Source organism: Rissa tridactyla, chromosome 5 (genome assembly GCF_028500815.1).
Source record: "Rissa tridactyla isolate bRisTri1 chromosome 5, bRisTri1.patW.cur.20221130, whole genome shotgun sequence".
In the NCBI taxonomy this organism is placed as follows: domain Eukaryota; kingdom Metazoa; phylum Chordata; class Aves; order Charadriiformes; family Laridae; genus Rissa; species Rissa tridactyla.
The window spans coordinates 71,053,959-71,069,394 of NC_071470.1; the positions used below are offsets into that span (position 1 = coordinate 71,053,959).

Sequence of the window (15,436 nt, forward strand, 5' to 3'; positions counted from 1 at the left end):
TAATGAGCTACATGATCTTTGACACCAAGGGTCAGCGTGCTTCAGTCTACATGCTCCCCTGCCCTAATACTGCCCAACCTTGCTGCAAGGGGCTTTAAGGGCTTGTTCCTCCCACAGTGCAGCTATCTTCTACCCTGCAGCTGCAGAACACTTAAATCCTCAGCAAGCACTGGGGCTTACTTCAGAGACAACACAACCAGTCGTCTTTAATCCCAATGAAATTTAAAACCAGACTTCAGTAAGGCTATACTAATGAAACTTATTAGGAAAAAATTTCCAAAGTTTCATCACCATCTTGAAAACTAAACACTACTACCAAACACAAGGAAATCACACTCAGCAGTATTAGTTTGTATGAAATGACTCAATCCAGTCTATTTTTCAGCCTCTTGTTTCACTGAAATCCATTCATTCAAGAGCCTACCTAATTCTTCTGAGTTCTGTTCAGTCTGTTCCCAAAAGAATTGCTCTTGAGACCAAAGCTTTTCCTTAGCAGCATTTAAAAGGTAGCAGGCAAAAGATGAAGTAATAAAACCCATGTAATCAACTAAAATAATCAACCAAAATAAGTTTAAATTACCAGGTTTGGGAAGTTTATTTGAATGTCTTGAAAGAAGAATTTATATCTTTTTGGTCACTTAACATGATTTTAAGATAATATAAAGAGTACCTTATACGAGTGAAAGGGGACTGTAAGCGTGGAAAAGATTTACATATATGGTACTGGCTTAAATTGAGTATTGCAACATAGAAGAAAACAAATCAGAAAACTAAGCAAGCAAAAAGTAAAATAAAATGAAGATACTTTATTTTCTGTAATAAATACCTTCCCAAGACTGTCATGGCTTCTCCATCATCTTTACAGTTAAGCAGCTTGTCTACATTAGCATCGAGGACAGCAAGCGCTAATTGAAATATCACCTTTATTCCTTCACAGAAGAAACAATCCACAACCACCACTGCGCTTTCAAATGGCATTACACTGAGGAAAAGAGTGAGGAACCAGGACAGGGAAATGGTGGATATTACACCCAAGTCCTGCATGCAGTCATAAAGCTGTGGAACATAGTCACGAGCCAACTCTTCAAAGACACCCTGATCCACCAATGCTCCTGTTGAAAATAAGTAAAGTTGGATGTCCGTTAATTCCAGAGCAAGTGACCACATCACCATTTAGAGGAGAAAAATATCTATACATATATTCTATGTATATGTAAATACAAAACCTAAGAATATTTTACATGATCCTTACATACATTTTCCCACTTTCAGATAAATAACAGATTCTATTCCACTACTGAGCTGTACATGCAAATTGAACCGTAATAAGTTTTTTTTTTGTTTTAATTATACACTTCATAAGAACTAACGAAGGGTCAATTTGGTCTAGCACCTACAGAAGCTATATGATGGCTTAGTACTTACCATTACTAATTAGAATAAGACTTCTCAGCACCACCTGTCTGTGAGAGTTTGGATTTATTACAAAAGAACCCTGTGTGATACATATCTACGCCATGACATCAGTGTCTTAAGCAGGCCAGGAAGAATAATTTCTGAGGCTGAATGAGGACCTCAAGCATTTGTGAGCTACAGCAAAGACAAGAGTTTCCACGATAAACTGAAGAGCCATTCACTTCCACATCCACAAGGAAACTGTCATCTGACAACATCGGCTTTGATATACCCATACCGTTCTCTCAGGTCAGAGATAAACAGGCACAAAGACTTCTACCACAAAGTGCCAAAGCTCCTCTTTCCACCTTACCTTAATTAGATAATTTGATCACCTAAAACTCAAATTTTAGTCTCCCGTCTCTTTTTTATTTACTTTAAGCCCACTTTAGAACACCATCCAATCCTAAGTAAGTGAAAAACTGCTATCACAGTATCTGTTTAGGGAGTTGCTTCTATGCTCTTGAGCAACCTGTCTTGCCACTAGCATTCACAGTTGTATCTATGCCACACATGCATCTACACATGTACTTGTTTCAATACAAATAATATAAATGAATTTGGTTAATTTTTGCATTGTCATTTTACAGAATTTCCCCATAACGTACCAACAACTCTTGTGTTGTAGTAGTCAGGTAGCATACGTTCACAGAGAGCCACCAGCAGCCAGAAAGCTTCCTCCTCTTTTGCATAAAGTAGGAGTACTGATGTCACAATATTCATAGCCTAAAAGAATGAGAAATATAAATTGCTAGACCCATTTTTTCATTATCTAGCACAGTAAATGGCAGATAAGTGTTTACTACCGTTAGGAAATTAGCTACATCACCCCCTGCAGACCCCAAACTGTTCAAGTATTTTCCTTGAAACAGGCAGTGTTTGCCCAGTGCTCAAAGGAAGGCTTAAGAAAGCCTCAAATAAACAACAGAAAATTGTTTGGTTTGTTTGTTTTTTAGTTTGTTTTTTAAATGAAAAATAAATCAAGATTTCTTTTCATAATCAAGGACCTACTCAGGTCTGCAAGCATCCAGTTACACTGCTACTGATGCTCTGCCAATAGGTGCTCTGGGGGAACCTGGGTCTGATGCAGACAAAATGCCTCCTACAGCACTAATGCTGGCCGCTGCTGTACCACCCCTCACAGAGGCAGTCTGCACTCCCCATTCTTTTTGCTTCAATGAAAAGGTCAAGACACAGCATCTGTGAGCTGAGGCAAATGCCTGTAACGAACAGCCAGAGCGCAGTGAAACCGAAGTCTCTTGCTGTTGCTCACTCTCCATATTTGACTGTGTAGATGACAGATTCTTATGGCCTGTTTCACACCATTTCAAATATCACAGCATTGTACCATGACCTCTGAATTGTTTGCTTACAGCCTTACTAGACCTCTGCTCATCCGCAGAACTGAAATATTTCGCTACCGTTTTCTTCACGGTTTGCCTCCTGAGGAATTAGCTGCTCATTTCTTATCCTGTAACATTTTAAGCTGATCGTTACCTGTTTGAAACAGCAACTAGGGTTTCAACTGAAACTCAGAACAATGTTACAGCTCTGTTAAAGTCTATGTTATTCCTTTTTAACTTGTCGACCATATCTGAAATACTCAGTGCCTGCATTCTCACTTTAACTGTAAATCAGCATTCTGAATGCCATGGACCAAGTCCCAAGGCTATTAACAATTACTGCAACAATTTTAGGAACCAGAATCACAGTGTCTTTCTACTGTTCCTCTGTTAAACAACCTTTACAAAAAGTTATCGTAGCTATTACTTAGTATTATATTTGTTATTAAATAATTTATGATGGTATCTGTTAGAACTGCTTGCACTTTCACTTACTCATGTTGTATCTAGGAGTCTTATCAGTCAGACGTTTATCAGGCTTCTTAATACTCATGACTTCAAGTTTCCTTTTTGCAAAAATAGGTAGGAAGGCAAAAAAAGGGCCCAGGTGATAAGTCAAAGTGGCAAAGCAAGAAAGAATGATTTGGGACCAGAAACTAAAGTGACCCCTGAATCACAGGCATAAGAACACCAAAACCATGCACTGGTCAGCATTAACTCTCCGATACATGGTTGTGATGCACAGTAATAAGATACCTTCCAGGGTGCTTTATTTTGGTTTGGTTTTTTGGTTTTTTTTTTAATTTTGTTCTGAATGATGGAATGGCATCATTGAAAAAAGTAAAGGATGTTCTGGAGGGTTATTACAACTAATACATTGAACAAGTAGACAAAATTTAAGTCTGAACAATTAAAGGTTTTTGTTTTTTTTTTAATCTGCTTAAAAGAAAAGAACCTTTCTTCAGGGTCCATTTGTCATTTTCTGTAGATGCACTTCAGGACAGCTCTGTTCTTATCCTCTGTCCAGCCTCTAGATTTATGGGCAGAAAATACGCTTACAGAAAGCTATGCACATCCCTCAGCATGCACTGCTAATACTGCTGTTAGAGTAGGTCCTTGTGTCAAGGACCTCAACGCTCCTCTGATCTCAGCACTACTGTAATTCTGCAGCATTGAGGCTTTACCTCACAGCATTATACATGTATTGGTGTACTTTACATAGCCAAATACTCATGTACATCACTGAAGAAATAGAAGTATAAGGAAAGAACTGGAATTCCAGAAACTGAAGGAGTGTCAAGGTATTTCAATTACCTGACAATATCCTATGTTTGGATTCCTAAAAGCATAAGCTGTCAAGACTCTCCTTAGAGCAGCAATACCCATCTCATTCTGGAACGCAGGGTGTTCCGGAAGGGAGCGGTGCAGATCCCTCTCTATCTCTTCTGTAGCAAGATTATACTTCCCCATCGATTTCTCCACTAGGTCCTCATAATAACCAGGATGAGTGGCCATTTCATTAATGGCTCCTGGGAGTGGGAAAACAGTATTAAAACCAGAAGAAAAAGGCAAGAGTTAGCAGATACAGTAGCCCAACATGATGATCTTCTGCTACCCTTTCATCTTGAATGTCACCAACAAGCACTTTGAAAACGAATATGAATTGTTATTTTTGTAAAGGTGATTAAAAGGAAAAAAAAAAAAAAAAAGATGTGCTCAGGTGATTGAGGTATCATCCCGTCTTGTCTTCTCCTCTAGAGGCATTTTATAATAAGGTTAAAAAAAAAAAAAAAAAAAAGGAAAGAAGACAAAGCCTCCCTCTCTTTCAGCCAGAAAGAAACAGGGGGTATGAAAAATAAACCAGCTGTGCAGTCACATGGTATCATGAGCTCTCTCTGCAGCTGGCTGTGAGTTTGATTATTCTAAATAACTCAAAACATGTGCCTTTGAGAAAGCTACTTGCCCTGAGGAGGGAGTAGATGAATGCTTCGTTGCAGAAAGTATGGTATCGCAGCCAAAAGCAGGAACTCCTGAGCTCTATTCCTGCTTCTGAAAATGACTCTGTCATCTTTGGCAAGGCACCTACCCTGTCTTAGGGATACTATAGCATGCTCACAGCATTGCTATGAGATTTCACTGTTGACTTTAAAACTTCCCTGGAAATTAAAATCTCAGCGGCAAAGGAAATCAAGTATCAGTAGCACAAAGTAATGCACGTGGAAAATACTAATCATACATACACCATGAAAATTGGTCCAGAGTAGCTACTAATTAGACACAGGACAGATCTGTGCATTCCTGTATAGATCTTCTGAAAACATTCGTTTGATGCCCAGCAGCAAAGAGAAGATGTACGAGATTAAGCATTATTAGGGAAGAAATAGAAAACAAACCAGAGAGCATCATTAGGTCATCATACAAAGTCCCCGGTGTGCTCATATCCTAAACGGTGTGCATAACTGTGGTTACTATCTCGGGGAGGGGCAGAGGTAGAGAAGGCATACAGTAAGTAAAAAAAGGTTATGAAGAAAGCCTGAGGTATGGACTAATTTCCACATAATTAGTAATAAAATGAATAAAATTCTTCAACTTTGAAAAAAAATATCTAAGGGGACACATATCTAGAGAATCCTTGATAGCACAGAAGATGGACAGAAATATTTTCTCACCACTTTTCAAATACTGAGAGCACCTAATGAGTAACTTTTTTTTTTATTATTTAGAAAAAAAAGGAAAAATAGTGGTTCCATGCAACATGCTTAAACTTTGGAATTCCTTGCAACAACTTGCTGCAAAGGCCAGAAGCTTAATTGGATTCAGAAATAACAAATGTGAAGTAGGCCTGCTGGTGGTTGTTAAACATCTAGAAGGCTCTAGACTGCAGACTTCTGGTAACAGAGTGCGCGTTCTGCTTTTTTATATTCTTCCCTAATTATTTGAGTCTGTTTGAGAAAGGGTATTTACTGGTCTAAACAGAACTCTTGTCTAAACCAGTCTGGCGCCTGCTAACAATCACAGCCTTACTTGCTCCAAATATTTTTAGATGCTTATTATCTGTGCCGTTAAGCATCTCTGAAATCCTTTCTTCCCTCATGTTTTTGCTTACATCCCACAGTCACGTTCAAATTAATACCTACCTGAAAACAGCAGCCAGAGTTCCCCTCTCATGCTTTCCGGAATGCCCTTCAGCACAAGGTCTCTGGTTTTCTCTGTACGATACATGCAGACTCCTTGGCCATATTCAGCAAAGTGAATCTTCCAGGCCTGTTCCTTCAGAAACTCTTTAGCCTAAAAGCAAAGGCAGACAGGCATAAAGATACAGCTTCTCTTTCTAACACTCTGCCCCACTGAAATGCTAAGTGTGAAAAAGCCTGCAACATCCTAACTTTCCAAGTGGGCAAGAAATAACTTGGCTACACTCCAGTTGTCTTCTTAATGGGCTGCCTCCTCCCTTCTCTTAGTTTCTATTCCAGTAGAACTTGCTGTTAAAAGAATATTGTGGGAGCAGTTGTACTTAAGAGCAGGCATACAACCTCCCCTTGATTTACATCCAACTTTGCTTTTTAATGCAGTGAAGTTGTTTCTATTGGTAAAACAACAGCATGTTCAACACTTTATTTCTGTAAAAAATGATGTCTCTTAACTGTCTGTGGCAAAATGAAAGTCTTCTGGGTCAGAAACATGGATTTTAAGGAAAACGGATTTTAAGGAAAACATAATTTAACAACTTTTTCAGTCAGGTACAGCACTCCGAGGTGCATTTTACCAGCTTGGGGTTGAACTCCTCAGGTGACCTCCGCCGATACATCGTCATTAAAGCTTGAGTTGCTGTTGGAATGCCATTGTCATTGAGGTTGAACTGTCGCTCTCCCTCCGACTCAGAGCTGAGGCTTTTATGAGGGCTGGCAGAAATTAAACTACTTGATCTTGTAAACACCTGTAGAAAGCAGTCACAAGCAATACAGTCATGGGGCTGAGCCAGGGTCTGGACTTTTCACTTCATGTTACTTCAAAATTTATATACGCTAACAGCTAACAAAAAATGAGCAAATTAAATCACCCAGGTACATTCACAGGCTGAGCATATGAGAGCAGAAATTAAATCAGGGTAGAATAATGAAATAATTTCCAGTTTCTCAACAGCTCGCCCTCCCCCCGCCCCAAGTAATCAAACCCTATAATTAGAATTGCTAAGGTAGTGTGAACTTCAAGTAGCCCTGGGCAATCAAACCAGCTCCCTTGGTCTCCCATCAACATCATAGTATTGTTGACCGGCCAGGTGGCTCCTTGACTGTCCAGAATGTAAGACTTATATATCACATATATTATATGTATGTGTGTACACATATACATGTATATCAGTATATATGCTTATACAGATAAACACAAAATAAATTATTTTATTCCCACCAACTAAAAAAAAAGTTCTACAGAAAATTCAACACTGTCAGGTTGTGAAATATTTTGAAGAAGAATTTTCTGACTTCTTAAACAGCTTTGAAAATTTATCACAGTAAGATCTCATGCAGCAGTTCACGCCAAATGCCTGAAATCGAAATTAGCAGTCATGCATGTCTACATACGTAGTCATATTACTAAATGTAATTACAATGCTTGCAATTATTAATTTGTGTTTATAATTCAGTGGGTAGAATATGTAGATCCATTTAGGACAAAAGGCAAGACAAAGTTTCAGCATTGTACATATATGCATATGTGCTCTGGTATACAACTACAACAGCACACTAATTATACCTCACCATCAACCAAACAAGAAAAAAAACCTGACTTCTAAGATTTACATAGCAAACACGGTAGGACTACTCAGCACAATACTAAGGTATAGCTTAGTACAGACGTGGAAACTCTTGATTTAAAAGAGTTTCATATTAACTGATAATTTCTTCAAATTATTAAAGTTCCACAATTAGATTTTGACTTGGACAAGTCAGTAGATATTAAACAGTGTTATTTAATTAACCAGGTAGTTAACTGACACTTTCTAACAAGAATGTGTCAGCAGGAGTTAGAGTAGCTCTTCCCCAGCAATGGTGATTTCTCTTAGGTTTAACATGAAAAAAATAGATATCTTAACATTTTAACTGTGCAGCTTAAGGAAGCTAAAGGCATTAACACAAAAGAGGTAACGTTTCTCTGTACAAAGGTTTATCTTTACAAAAACTCAAAGGTTTTTCCCAGCTTTTCTCTCCCCACCCCAGTTAATATACCCTTCTAGTAAACGATTCATGTTCCTCCACATACCTCATCATCTGAGCTGATATAACTTCCAGAAATATTTCTTTCCAAGTATATTTTTGAAGTGGTTTGTTGCAGAAAGTCTGAGATTCTCTGTACAAGAAAGTCTCTGTCTTTCAAGTTGGCAAAGAGGAATGTCATTCTGTTTTTCGTGCTGATTGATAATGGGCTGGGCAACACACTGGAGCTGTCTGCCTTTTCCACTATTGTCACCTACGGAGAAACAGTAGCTACGGCTTAAGATCTTTAATAAATCAAGTTGCTTGGCCTAAGAAACCATCTTAATACAATAAATTCATGTCCCTTCCCCCCTTTCATCAAATCACTGTGGATATTCCCACTGCGGGAAAACAGAATTTGAATACAAGGACTTACAAGTTTGAAAGGTGAAGACTGTCACCCCTTAAACAACCGGCTTCCATACAGTCTCCAGCAAAAATCCTTTGTACTGCTTAGTTTATTTTCCTCAGGCTTTATTTTAAAAGAATCAGTAAAACAATTTTATTTTTTTTTCTGTGGGATGCAGATCTACAGGCTTTTTTGTAGGACCTCCGAATCCCTCTCCTGCCCCCCAACACCAGTACAAGCTGAATCAACCAAGACTTTTGTTTAGTTTTTATTGCCAATATATGCGAATAAGCCATTTTTGGGATAACACTCCTGTTCTACTATATTATAGTTGCATGTTGTGATAACAACTGTTATTGCAACTGTATTTTTGCAGTACACAGAAACCTGCAACAAAGGGAAACTAATCCCATGTCTTTCCTTACAAAGGAAAACCCTGTGAGGTGGAGGTTTCTGTTTGGCCTTCAACTGTTAGTGGAATGGTCACTAATCTAACTGAACTCCAACCTGCAAACAGTACTCACACCACAATCTACCGAGTACCAGGGCACTAGGTTCCCTGAGATTTTGGTAAGGCACGTTAACACAAAGAAATCCCAGGGATAAGTCATACACTGTGGTTGAATTATAGAACAGCGTGTGTTCTAAATATTACCAATTATTAGCTTTAAAAACAAATAAACCAATCAAGTTTGTGCAGTCCATACATTGAACAAAAGACAAATCACAATTGTAAGTACTTTAACCACTGCTTTTATGACTTTAAACCATTTCCTAGGTAATGAAAACTCTCTTACTGACTTCAGAATAGAAGAGGGCACATTTTAGTTTGCTAGGACCTTTTACTTTTGCTCTATTTTTTAAACCCTTTTTAAAACAGAGATCAATGGTAAGACATTAGTGCTATAATATTAATATCTCTCTAGCTAAAAGGATAGAATAACCATTTTTCACACAACATTTTCTTTCAAGATGTATTTAAAGACTGCAATACACAGTGCTCAGGTGCTAAATCACTTCTCTATCCTTCCAACTTCCTTTTATTTTTCTGCTAACTACAAATCCATTTGTTTTTCATTAACTTAAAGGATCTTCACTAACAGCACACTGAAATTAGCTAAAATTGTTCCTACGTCATTTTTCTGTTCCACTTAAAAACTATTTGAGTATAATCAGCACAAAACACAGACAAGTTCTAGAGGCACAGGACAGACATTATAGCAAGTATGCTCTGCTATAATGAGAGAAAATATCCACTTATTTCCTACTAAAGCAGAGACATACACATATCTGAAGTGCTGATCTTGGAGACTGCACCTTCTGGGTGCAGTGAGCAGTGCAGTCAGCCACTGAAAACCACCTTTTCCAATCATCATTTCTGAATCAATGCTTCGTCATTGTCTCATCTGTTAAAACATCTCCAGGATATTGCAGAATACTGGAATTAGGTTAGGGTCTGACCCAAAGCTTTAATTAAATAGAAAGCTTCCCTTTAATTATTAAGGGTACTGATCAGTTGGTGCTGGTGCTACCCGTGGTGTTACTGTTCTCCTTGCTGGTGCTGAGACTTAACCTGCTCACGCAAAAACACTTACTCCTTCAGCTATTTCTTTCTCTTAAAGCTTTAGAGCTGCTTTGAATCCTAGCTGTGGTTATCAAAAGCAGTCGCTGAATCTGCATCCAGGAGAAGAGATCCTGTTAAATGCAGACTTTGTTCTCCTCCTCCACCACTTTACCTGGAGGACTGTTGTTCCCCTGGAGTTCTAGACAAACAGTGCAATCATAATCGAAGGTCTCTTCTAAAATAACCAAAGTCATTGCAACACACTGTAGAGAAGCTGCACTTCAAAGTTTCCAAACAAATACCTTTGTTTTTATTCTTAATGATTTGTGGGAGAAAACAGTGCCTTGAAATATTCCATGGACATCCAGTCAAGTCAAACTGTCCACGGCTACATCAGCTTTGCTATTATTTCCAAGACTTACACATTTTTCCATTAACCCACAAATCAAGTCAATCACCTAAAAGCTCCCCAACATAATTTTTTTTATTGCATCAAACTTGAATTCTTTTTACTGAACATCTGCTTTAAGCAGACAGCTTTAAAAAGGGAAGCACAATGATTTGTAAAATGCCAACAAATATTTTCCATATACAGGAATAAATAATTGCAAGTCTGTGTGAAGAGACAATTAAAATCTTTAAGATTATGAGTCTTTTTACATCTGACAAAAGCAAATATTATCTGACAGATTCCTTAATAGAAGATCCACTCGTCAATCTAGGAGGTTTTGTCGTCTGTCCCTCCCTATGAGGCACAGAAATGGGGCTGTAAATCAGAATATAAATTATGGGAGAGGAAGGACTCATGAGGGTTGTAAAAACTGACATAGAAAACTCCCTGTGAATTTCAGTAGTAGGAACTTTTAACTAAGATACACAGGCATTAAGTATTACTTAGAACACATCAGAATAGTATGCTCACAAGAGATTAAAGGGATGAAAATAGGCTTTTCTCCAATAATGAAAAAAACATCAAAGCTAGGTTGCAATTTCCAATAAGATATTGCTTTATTATTTGCCCTATAAATTTACAAATACAAGTATTTACCTCTCGAAGAGGGATAATAAGGCTGCACAAGTTCTCTTCTTTACTAGTAAAGCAAATGTAGTTTGTAGAAACAAACATCTGACCCAAAATATGCATTTTGTTGAACGGAGTCCAGAGAGTACAGTCTGTGTGTCCATCTAATTTCTCATCCTTGGGAAGTCGGAACAACGCACGGTATCTCTCACTCTTTGCTCTGGCATCAAGATCCCTAAAAAAAAAAAACCACAGAAAGCTTTTCTTGTCTTAAGAAATACATAATAAAATTTAAGATCTATTTTATACAAATCATTGCAAGTTACCTGCAACATACAACTCAGTTAAGTGCTGAATGTACAGCAAAACAGTGTAAATAGTTTGCATATAGGGGATGTATAGTCTCTACTGCTGGAAGATTCTAAAACTGTATAAAAAAAAAAATTCTGCCATAAATGACTTAGATACATTGATTCTGACTTCTCAGAGGGGACAATCTGCATGATCTTTTCACATTCATCCCTACTTTTTGAGAATATACACAGTGAATCCATTTATTATTAAGTAACACATAAGTAACTCCATGTAATATTACACCAAAAAGGCTTCTTTGAGGCTTATTTATTAACAAGATGGAGCCCTTAGAGCTAGAGTTTGCTAACAATTTCAAGGCTTAGTCTTGGTAATGCATTAAAAAGACAAACCTAAGTGACAGAATGCATGTCAGATGTCACTAAGTAATGAGAAAGATAAGCAATATGTTGTTTATATTTTTATATGGTTACAATTCTGTATGGTTCACTAACATTACCAACATATAAAATAATGAAAAAATAACAAGAAACTATCAAATTGCAGTATGATATCTATAAAAGAAGGAGAAATATCTTCCAGATAATTCTTTGTCCCTGACATTTTTTGTATGTCTGTTACCTAAAATAAGTTCTAGATAGAATTAATTATGTAGAATCATTTTTTTCAATTCCAGTTATAGGACCAAGTACGAATGATAGGCATATTTCTTAATAACACTTAAATTGCTTTATTATCTTCCCCTGGTAGTATAAAAGGGCTTTACAACAGATACCAGTGGCAAGACATATGTTAAAGAGCTTCTGAACAAATGAGAATTTGGCTCAAATATGTTTATTTTTGCAACATGTTCATATTCAAATGTTTTCCCTTTCCTATTTCAACGGGAGACCAGGTAATTGTATTTAAAAATTATTCACATTTTGCAACTGCTGGAATCAATCATTCCTTTTGGAGTAACAGTAAATGGTGACAGCATTAGAAAACTTTTCAACAAAATGCTGCAAGCAAAAGGACTGAGTAGAAACAAATGACTAAGAGCCAGTGCTACCTACCGTTTTAGCGCAGATACTTTTTTTGGGGATTTCTTTTTCAGCTTGGGTAATGACCTGTCTTGTTCAAATCCTTCATTGTCCAAAAGCTGTCGCATAGCTATATTTGCAAGCTGTTCCATTAGTTTAAATGTCTCACTGATATTAAGGAATACTGAGAAGAAATGTTCACTTGACCTTGTGCTCACTTTGATCATATCAGGGAAGAGCAGTGTAGCGTTCTTCTCAAGTTGAGTGATATCGACCCAGCGGATAACTAACTTTGCTGAACAGAAGCAAACAAACCAAAAAAAAAGATTAAGTACAAAAATTAGCATATTCAAAAGCATTTATCTTCCTCTTCCTATAAAATATATTCAGCTGAAATTTTCTTGCATCTTGAAAAGTTGTGAGGACAGCACAAATAGACCCAGCTTGTACAAACAAACTATGATCACCTGACAAACAGCAGATAAAAGAGTTTAAATATCATTTACTTCTGTACAGAACACTACACAAAAGTATTACAAAGCTAGGTGGGCTAACATAATTTATCACAGCACTTGCTCAGTCTCTGATGTCCTCTTTTCCTATGGAAGCAAAGAAATGTAGTCTAAACACATCAGACAGGCCTGCATTAAAAAGTTTCAAATATTACAGTAGTGACAGATCCTTGGCTTTACTTCCAACACCACTACAGGTTAGGATATTGTCCTTAAAAGAGGGACTAAATCTACATTTATTTTTTGCCAAAAAAAAAATAAAAATCCAGTCATTCACTGAGGTATGTCTGCACAGCTCAACAGAAATGTGTAGGGAATGATCCATTGCACATAACCAAGTACTGCAGACTTGCTCACCTCTACGCTGCTTAGAATTAACTCCCTCTAGAGCAGACTGGTTGCATCCACACTATGTAGTTCTTGATCCTAGGTCTCCTCTGAGCCCTTTGTGATGCTCTGGTGTTGTACAAGAGTAAATGTGGCATTTGAGGTTGCAAAGTCTGCCAGAGTAGTACTGGAGGATTCCATAAGAGTAGAAGGAGCCAAAGCTAGTGTGATCTCATCCCTACTCCCTTTTGGGCACAGTCCCTGAAGTGAGACAGGCCTCTAAAGGATGTCCAGGTACTATTTTACAGAGAACTACTTTGAGAAATACAAAACAAACAAGGGAACAAGCACACGGTTGAGCAGTGTGACAACTGGGGAACGGCTCCCGGATCCTCTTTTCCTCAGCAGTGTCTTTGCACCCCCAGCGGTTCAGCAGGGGAAGAGTAACAAAACTACAGAAGATTTCCTAACAATTCTTAGATGTGTAGACCACTATTCCACTGTAAAACCTACCTTCCCTGCCCATGAGGAAAGAGTAAAAGCAAAGGTGATTAATGCTGAGATACACCCAGCCCTGACGGGGAACCTTCCCCTTCCAGTAACTGCAGGAGTAGTAGTTCACTAATTTCTCTTCTTCCGGCATGCCAAATAGCTTGTGAAATTTCACTATGGCTTCCTTAAATTTTTCGGTATCATCATCCTCCTTGATGCCATTTATTTTGTTGTATTCAGCGATGATGCCCTAGTAGGGAGTGAAAGAAGTACACAGCATGTTAGTTGCCATGGGGTATCAAATATCCTTATTACCATTGCTGCCTGAGCCAGAGGCCACAACAGTTACTGCAATGTCAAGAAAGTCTTTTGCTTATCTGTTATTCTTCTGCTCATTCTTTTGCTTACATAGTTATTTGCTTTATTCAAGGCTGTCTGATGACCTTGCTCCCTTCCATACCTATGTCAAAAGCAACCAAATACCAGCCACTTGCCAGTACTGTGTTTTAAATTAACCAGCCTATCTCAAATACTCCTAACAACTCTGTAAAGCACCTACAATTTGTAGTGTTTTCCTCTTCCACATAAAAATGCTCCTTGAGAAGAGTGGAATAGGATTTCACCAGAAAATTTTCTTCTAAAAGGAAGGAAAAAAGTAAAAGGAAAAAAAGGATCTGCTATTCATTAGGGGAAATATCAAATGTCTTTTATGACCCCTCTTAACAGACCTTCAGCAGAAGTGAAGAGCAAAAGGAAAAATAAATAAATATCTCCTATTAGATTAACTGGCAGGATGAAAAAATAATTCACACTTTCAGGTGCAGAAGACCTTCATCAAATTTGAAGTGGCACCAGTCTGGTCAAAAGCTGCTTTTTGATACCTCAAAGACTACTGCTCCTTCTGTTCTATACTGAAGTTCTGGTCTAAAGATTCTTAAGACAGTTGACTTACTACACAAAATGTTAGAAAAGGAATGAGACAAAGTCAATGCTTGCAATATACACCAAGTAAGTGCAGTAATTTTGCTTACAATCAATCTTTTACCAAAATATTTATTTTTAGATAATTCTTTGCTTGGATAAAATCCTTTTTAACAGTATAGCTACTATCTCTCCTATAAGGAAAAAAAAATCATGGTAAAACCGACAAAAAAAAACACCAAAAAACCCCCAAACAAACAAAAAAAACCCCCAAAAAATCAATCAACCTTCAACCCCTAACATCTATATGAAGTGTAAATGCCAGATCTACAGGATTTAACTACACGGAAGAGGGTAAAGAGACGTTATACAATGAGTGCATGAAAAAAAATAAATTAAAGTTTTGCACTGGAAAAGCAGTTACATAGAAAACTGTCAAAGTTTAAGACAGAAGCAATAATGCAATTCATTTTAGAACACATAATTTTGGACGCCCTGCCTATATAGTTTTATATATATATTTTTTTTTTTTAATCACGCTCCTATAATTATGTGTGTTAATTCCAGTTTCCCTAATTTTTACACACAGGTTGCTACTTAGAATCTGGTTTTCCTTCAAAAAGGTGGAGCAGCCTGGGGACTACCGGGTCAAATTTGTTTAAGATTCATGTCATTTTTCCTCCCACAGTCACATTTATCATTAACCATATTTATAATAATATATTTAACTACCTGTATTTTTCCTCTGACAAATGTATTTATGTCATTCTCATTTTCAAAGATTGAAAGAGTTTGCAACAAATTCTGTTCAAGCCATTCCCAGTGTTCAGTGATTTCCTTCCTTGAGCAACCTGTATATAAAA

General features: G+C 37.4%; 1 protein-coding gene across 3 annotated transcripts in view; it reads right to left on the reverse strand.

The window, feature by feature from the left end:
- TBC1D9 (TBC1 domain family member 9) overlaps positions 1-15,436 on the reverse strand; it is a 53,573-nt gene that overhangs the window by 16,665 nt on the left and 21,472 nt on the right. For 2 of the 3 annotated variants that reach the window (XM_054203185.1, XM_054203183.1), the window contains exons 3-12: positions 15,306-15,424; positions 13,674-13,902; positions 12,355-12,616; positions 11,015-11,222; positions 8,061-8,267; positions 6,565-6,735; positions 5,936-6,086; positions 4,113-4,327; positions 2,064-2,181; positions 827-1,112 (exon numbers count right to left, since the gene is read on the reverse strand). In XM_054203185.1, the coding sequence (XP_054059160.1) occupies positions 827-1,112; positions 2,064-2,181; positions 4,113-4,327; positions 5,936-6,086; positions 6,565-6,735; positions 8,061-8,267; positions 11,015-11,222; positions 12,355-12,616; positions 13,674-13,902; positions 15,306-15,424 (1,966 nt within the window). The remainder of the gene's footprint in view (positions 1-826; positions 1,113-2,063; positions 2,182-4,112; positions 4,328-5,935; positions 6,087-6,564; positions 6,736-8,060; positions 8,268-11,014; positions 11,223-12,354; positions 12,617-13,673; positions 13,903-15,305; positions 15,425-15,436) is intronic. The other variant, XR_008466652.1, reaches the window with a different exon arrangement.